At 36.1% G+C, this 7,500-nt stretch overlaps 1 protein-coding gene across 1 annotated transcript in view; it reads left to right on the plus strand.

Annotated features, from left to right (window-relative positions):
* The window catches only part of LOC143036306 (uncharacterized), a 23,067-nt gene that overhangs the window by 13,407 nt on the left and 2,160 nt on the right, over positions 1 to 7,500 (plus strand). The window contains exon 3 of the mRNA XM_076203554.1: positions 5,669 to 7,500. This exon is cut by the window's right edge and continues 2,160 nt beyond it. Within this exon, the coding sequence (XP_076059669.1) occupies positions 5,669 to 5,830 (162 nt within the window). The 3' untranslated portion in view covers positions 5,831 to 7,500. The remainder of the gene's footprint in view (positions 1 to 5,668) is intronic.

The following is a 7,500-nucleotide window of genomic DNA, read 5'->3' on the forward strand; positions in this document are numbered from 1 at the left end:
ATGGTTATTGACATGGAACTGCCTAGTGTAAGACTTATGGTCTCTTGCAGTTTCCTTCATTCTTATGTTATGTTCTTATGTATATGTATATATATATATATATATATATATATATATATATATATATATACATATATATATATGTATATGTATATATATATATATATATATATATATATATATATTACTGTATGTGTGTGTGTGTGTGTGTGTGTATGTATGTATGTATGTGTATATATATATTTATATATATATATATATATATATATATATATATATATATATATACAATAGATAAGAAAATAGCTAGTGGCACGCATTAATACAAACTTTATCCCGTTCACATTAGCATTACTGAAGGTCTTACAAGTGACGACCAGTTTTTTTCTTCGCCACTTTTTGCTCTCTCGTAATATCAACGAAGGTCACTTTGCAGCGTGTTTACAAACAGAACTTCTGTGTGCACTGGTATCAATTAGTACAGATTTACTTGTTGTATATGTATGATTAATGTGCGCGCTGGCTTGGGACTCAGTTTATGGGTCTTGTCTCCGTGTAAGGATAATGGAAGGTCAAAGTGGATTAGTATAATAATGTTTTTTTTTTTTTTTTTTTTTTTTTTAAGGATAGAGATATAATAGAGTGTCGAAGGCCAAAGTGTAGTCATATATATATATATATATATATATATATATATATATATATATATATATATATATATATATATATATATGTATATTATACATATATATATATATAAATATATATATATATATATATGTATATTATATATATATATATATATATATTACAAGTGAAAAATGTAATCACACATTTGTCAATCACGTTACAAACCACTGTTGGAGTAGAAAAGACTGGAGACGGGGAATCTATATATTTCGATTGCAAACTGCGATCCTCTTCAGTAGATACTGAAGAGGACTGCAGTTTGCAATAGAAATACAGTATATAGATTCCCCGTCTCCAGTCTTTTCTACTCCAACAGTGGTTTTAACGTGATATATATATATATATATATATATATATATATATATATATATATATATATTTATATATATATATATATATATATATATATATATATTTTTTTTTTTTTTTTTTTTTTTTTTTTTTTTGAAGGACAGAGATATAATTGGGTGTCGAAGGTCAAAATGTAGTAATATAATTTTTATTAATTTTATTTTTATCTATTTATTTATTTATTTGAACGACAGAGGTATAATAGGGTGTCACGGTCACAGGAAGAAGAAGAAGAAGAAGAAGAAGAAGAAGAAGAAGAAGAAGAACAAAAAATAAGAAGAAATATTTATTCTTCCACACAATCATGATCTTCTGATCTTTGTGGGTAATTGGCGATTACTGACAAGTCTATCAAAATAAACACAAGTGAGCGCGGAAACTTGATTAGTAAGACCTTTCGCTTTGTTACGACCGAAACCTCGCACTAACAGAGATTCCATCCACACTTGGTGCTTCTTATTATCTTACCCTTTATGCCTTTGTACATAAAAAAGGTTCTAGAAGCTCCTTTTAGTATATAATTGTTATTGTAAAACAGAATTGTCTTGAGACGCGATCATCTGAGCCTATACCTGAAGGGCCTTAACTCGCTGCCGGCAGTGTCATGATCGGTAAGGTATGAAAGATCGGGTTACCGTCATTGTTGTTGTCAGAACAGAAACATTGGACATCAAAATCGGGTCGTCGACGGTGGGATTTCGTCGTGAAATCGGTGTGCATCATAAATCGGGGGAAGGTCAGGTTTGACCGATTTGTTGTCGTCGTCATCGTCGCCTCTCCCTGGATCCCCTTAGCGCAACGATTCCCAACCTTTTCCGATCATAGCTCCCCCTGTTGTCATGTCTAAGCAGTCCAGCACCCCTATCTTGTTATTAGAAGGATAAAAGAAAGTGAAGTGTACTGCTTGATGATTTATTTTCTTGATTCCTCAGAACTGAAACAAGTTGGCAATATTGTTTGTAGAAGAAATAAGAACACACTAGAAAAATAAAATAGTATGGAAAAAGTCAAATATGCACAACTAGGTAATCAATGATACATATGTCAAAATGATTTTTGTGTGCATCACTTCCCAGCACACCCTATAATTGATTTCAGCACCCCTAGGTTGGGAAACGCTGCTTTAGCGACCTACAACTTCCATCACTTCAGACTTTGGCAAATCAAGTCGACGATGTTCTGAGAGCAGAACCATTTCCCGGGGTTTCTGAAGCCTTTGGTTAAACTAGGTTCGATTAGGTTAAGATAGTATAAGATATAATAGGTTTTGCCAAATATGTGTCGGGATTTACGGAATAATGCCATATTGACAACGATATTGATTGGGTAAGATGTGATGTTTACGTTGCAATGAGATATCGTCGACTTAAATTACTGAGACGTTTTTTCAGTCCCACAGTGAGTCGAGATGGGAAAGCGAACGGAAAAGATAACACATCATTGAACAAGACTTACGACTCCACTGCATGAAATTGTCAGACGTAATTCAAAGCAAAATCTCCAAAGTTCGCTATCACGGTAAAGGAGCTGATTGTGGTGTCATTGATATTTTTTAACACAGCGTTTCATAACCTTGTCCGAACCTAGCATATAGTCAGATCTAAGTATTCTAACAACTCTAACTCTGTTTAACATTTGATTACTAGGATAAAGGAAAGTGAAGAACTTTTCGATAATTTATAAACCCAACTGCCATCATTTTTGATGAAAGAAATAAGAAAACCCGAGAAAAAAAGAGAATGGGAATTAAATTTTACCGCCATGTATTCAGCATTTCTCAGTACCTAAAATTTATTTCAGCACTCCTAGGCGAAAATTAAACTCTGCCAAGCAACACAAAATGTCAGCTGCACAAAATTTTTAAAATGCAAACAATGGCTGAATATCTTGCTCGTGTACAATGAAAAAAGAAGAAAAGAAAAGTAAAAAGTAAGATAAAATAAAGCCCGTATCAATGCCTTCAATTTAGAAGTCTACATCGAGTCATCTTAAACACAGAATTAAGCAACGACTCAGAAACCTTAAAAGATAAATTTAATATCTGTGAGTGAATAACGATGTAGTGAGGTGATGAATATATATGTATATATATATATATATATATATATATATATGTATATATGTATATATAAATATATATATATATATATATATATATATATATATATATATATATATATATATATATATTGTAATTTCAGTGAGAAAAAATATAGACGACAATAATGATGGTGATGATCCATGATAATGTGGAGATTATAAGAACATAAGAATGAAGGAGTCTGCAAGAGATCATAAGGCCTACACTGTCATCCCCATCCATGAAGTTGTCTAACCGTTTCTTAAAACAACCGATAGTTTCAGCGCTTAGTACATGGTTACTCCAGTGGTAAACCAGTTCTTGCCTATTTCCTTCTTAAATCTAAATTTGTCCAATGCAAATCCATTACTGCGAGTTCTGTCCTGTTGTCTAAGTATGATAACCTTGTTTGCATCACCTTTGATCCACTTGAATACTTCTATTAGATCACCCCCGCACTCTGCGTCTTTCCAGAGTGTAAGGTGCCTAAACCTCTTCTCCTAATGTAGATTTCTGAGTCCATATATAATTTTGGTCATTCTCCTCTATTGATTCTAGTGAATTGATATCCATAGTCAAGGGTGGGTCTAACTAACGCCACATAAAGTTTGATTATCACCTCTCCACTTTTATTTGTAACCGTCCTAGCAATGAAGCCTAATGCTCTATTAGCTTTATGCCTGGCGCTTATACATTGTTTCCTGGATTTAAGGTCAGGACTTACTAGAATTCCCAAATCCCGTACAAAATTTTCTCTAAAAATTTGTTATTCTAAGCTATATCTGATTTCTGGGTTGTGTAAAGTTACGATTAACACACTGCAGTTTGAGATATCAAAATCTATTTGCCATGTCACCGACCATGTGAACAATTTGTTAGGATCAATCCTGCAGAATCTCGGTGTCTTATCCTGACCTAATTAGGTGTCCTATTTTAGTGGCATCCGCAAACTTACCAACATGATTATTAATCCCATTGTTCATGTCGAATATATACATAATAAACAATAAGTGACCAAAAACAGATCCCTGGGGAACTCCACTAGAAACACTCCCCCATTTGGATTTTACACCGTTTATGAACTTTATGGTGACCCGCTGTTTTCTGTCACTGATCCAAGCTCGAATTCATTCAAACGCTTTCTCTCCTATGCCATGGGCTTTGACTTTATTTAGTCTCGGGAGGGGGGGGGGGGCACCTTGTCGAACGCTTTGTTAAAGTCAAGGTAAATAACATCGTAACTATCATTGTTATCTGACGCCTTGTAGTCATTAGTGTAAAAATATGTAAGATTAGTTACACATGGTTTACACCTTGGAGAACCCATGCTGAGATTCACGAATCAAATTATGTCTGTCGGTGTAATCTCTAATTCTATTAGCTATTATTGATTCAAGCATTTTACTTATAACTTATGTCAAACTGATTGACCTGTAGTTGCATATAGAAGATTTATCTCCCTTTTTGAAAACAAGGACAACATTTGCCTGCCCCCAATTAATAGGCACAAAACTAGTGTCTTCCGACTTATTAAATATTTCCGACTGGTCGTAGATTTCAAATTTACACTCTTTAAGCACTCTTGGAAAAATTTCGTCTGGACCCGGGTATTTTGTAGCTTTAAGTTTATCTGTTTGACTACTTCTACTTTATTAATACTGGTGTTAGATAGTCTTAGTAACATACGGGTGTATGTTACCAGGGGCAATGGTGACATAGGGAGATTGATGCGCAGTTTGGCTTGTGTAGTTTATTCTAGTTAAGATATGTGTGGTTCGACCAAGTTTGGGGAACGACCACGAAGGCCTAGTGACGCGCTACAAGCGCAGAGGTCAGACTGACTGACTAAATTGTCTTGCCCGCTCGGGGCAGGCGGCATATATACAAGGGACCGACTTCACGCCTGACCAGGCGCGACCTAATTGCGGTGACCCGTACTAGCCTTCTCGACCATTGAGTCAGATCAACTACCACACAACTCTGCCATGCATACACTTGCACTTACAAACATGCTTGTGGGGTACATGTACACCACAGTCTACATCCTTTATCCTCACTGAAAATGGGGCCGCAGTGGGGCACCAATTTTAACCTTTCCTTTGTAAACACCGTGAGAAAATATTTGTTAAACGCCTCGCTCATTTTTTCCTTTGATTACCACATTCCAAGGGAATATGGTAATCATGTTATAGTATGACAATCTAATAATTTGTATCAAATACCTGTGTGTTTAGTTTCTTTTATTCATATATTTTGATGAGGAAGTTCCTTTCCTTTTTATGAACTTTGGTCTTCATATGGTTTAGGTGGGAAAGAGTGAAAGGGACACAAAAGATTTTTAATTTTGTATCATGTAGATCTCTGGTTGAGTCAGTACTCTTGTTCGTAACCGTGCATTTTAATTAAAAGCCTATCATAACTAGCAAATGGGATTTTAACCTAATTTTCTGGTAGTGACTATTACCAGTCAGGTTAGACACAGTAAATTACAGGTTACAAGATTTTTTACTAGATCATTTCTAACCTCTAACTCTCTTTGTGTCTTAGATGGAAGAGGACCCTGCAGACCTGGACGACTGTCCCGACCAGGACCCACTGGGACTGGACGACGCCGTGGGGAGTACTGTCGTAGCCCCAAACTCGAGCAAGAGGGGCGGGAGAACGGGATGGCCGGAGACTGTCTGGGCGCAGGAACTCAAGCATCAGTGAACGGGCGAAAGAGAACGACCGAAGAGAACGACAAAAGGGAACGGCCGAAGTGAACGGACGAAGAGAACGGCCGAAGGGAACTGCTGAAGTGAACGGTCGAAGGGAACGGGACTAATGAACGTAAGCGGTGAACTAGTGAACGGCGTTGATGGCCAGCATTGAGGTGAACGACTGTTAAACGGCTTGTGAACGTTACCAGTGAAATGGTCCAACTCGCCCGTGCTAAGGAAGAGAAGTGGATGGCGACGTTGTTGTTCAATGCGGATGGACATCGCGTTTGAACAACACTCGTGCACGACATTGACTAAACAAAAGTGAAAATTAAAAAAAAATAATAATAAATAAAGAAAAATCTTTTTGTGGATCGACATTACTAAGTGGCACTTGACAAAATCTACCCCCAAAAATAACAATGAATAAATAAGTAGATAAATAAATAGATAAGCAAGTAAATAAACGAATAGATAAATAAATGAAAATATTAACGAATAAATAAATAGATAAGTAAATAAATCAATAAGTGAAAAATAAAACCAATCATACGGTGATACAAGTGTCACGTTAGTATCATGTCCTATTGACGTAGCACTGGTGTATGGAAATATCATGGTAGCTTTGAGTGATACTAGCGTAGCATATATTAGTGGAGAAACTCTTGTATATGATTCAGTGAGATGTGTGAGGCTGGGATGGAGAGTGGGAGGGATGGAGGAAGGCGAGGAGAGAGGCCGAAGCATTTGGTGAAAAGAGAGGCCGAAGCATTTGGTGAAAAAATAAATAAATAAAAGGTGTGGGGATCCTAAAAATCCCTGAATTCTTTGATCAGTAGGAGGCAAATTAGGCCTTGATTAACCCCTTTGCTAAGATGACGATATCTTGCCTAGGTTTGGTAAATAGATAAATAAATAAATAAGCAAATAGGTGAACAAGTAAATACATCCTGCTGAAGAGGACTACAGATAGTGGTCGAAATATACAGATTTTCTGTCCATCTTATCTCATTCTTCGACAGTAGATCAATAAGTCTCAAGTAAATGCATATGTCAATTTGTTTCGACAGTTTGATTAAACAGCTCAGCCCATGAGAGTCGAACCCAAGAAAGTAACACAATAATAACATTTAAAAATCGCCTAGATAAATACTTGGACTCTAATCCGCAAATAAAATATTATCCCTTTAAATAAAATATCTGACAGTCCGGCATTTAATTGTAATTGGATAGGATAGAAGTAGCAGTAGTGTTAGTTCATCCTCTATTGCCTAGTTACCCTGTTTTCTTAACTGTAGCTTAGTATAGTAAACACAAACAGCTTCGTTAGGGCCAGTAGGCCTGCTGTTGTTTGTTCTTCCTTTGTGTTCCTTTGTTCCTTTGATCGTGTGGCAGGAGGCACGAAGTAAGGAGACAGACAACCACGCCCCAAAGGATATACAAACGGGACAGCTAGGAACTGATCCGGCACACTCCCAACATCAACTCCTGGGGAGATAGTAACCGGGGTCTCTTATTTTACCGAATTTGATTAAAAAACTTATGTAGTTCGAGTCCCGCGGGCTGAGCTGTTAAATCAAATAAATAAATAAAGAAATAGATAAATGAATAAATCAGTAGATAGATATTTCGTTAGGAGTCAGCCGGAATAGATTAAGTCATATTAGCGACGGGGTTAAT

This window comes from Oratosquilla oratoria, chromosome 20 (genome assembly GCF_046742065.1).
Source record: "Oratosquilla oratoria isolate Oo_2021 chromosome 20, ASM4674206v1, whole genome shotgun sequence".
NCBI lineage: Eukaryota > Metazoa > Arthropoda > Malacostraca > Stomatopoda > Squillidae > Oratosquilla > Oratosquilla oratoria.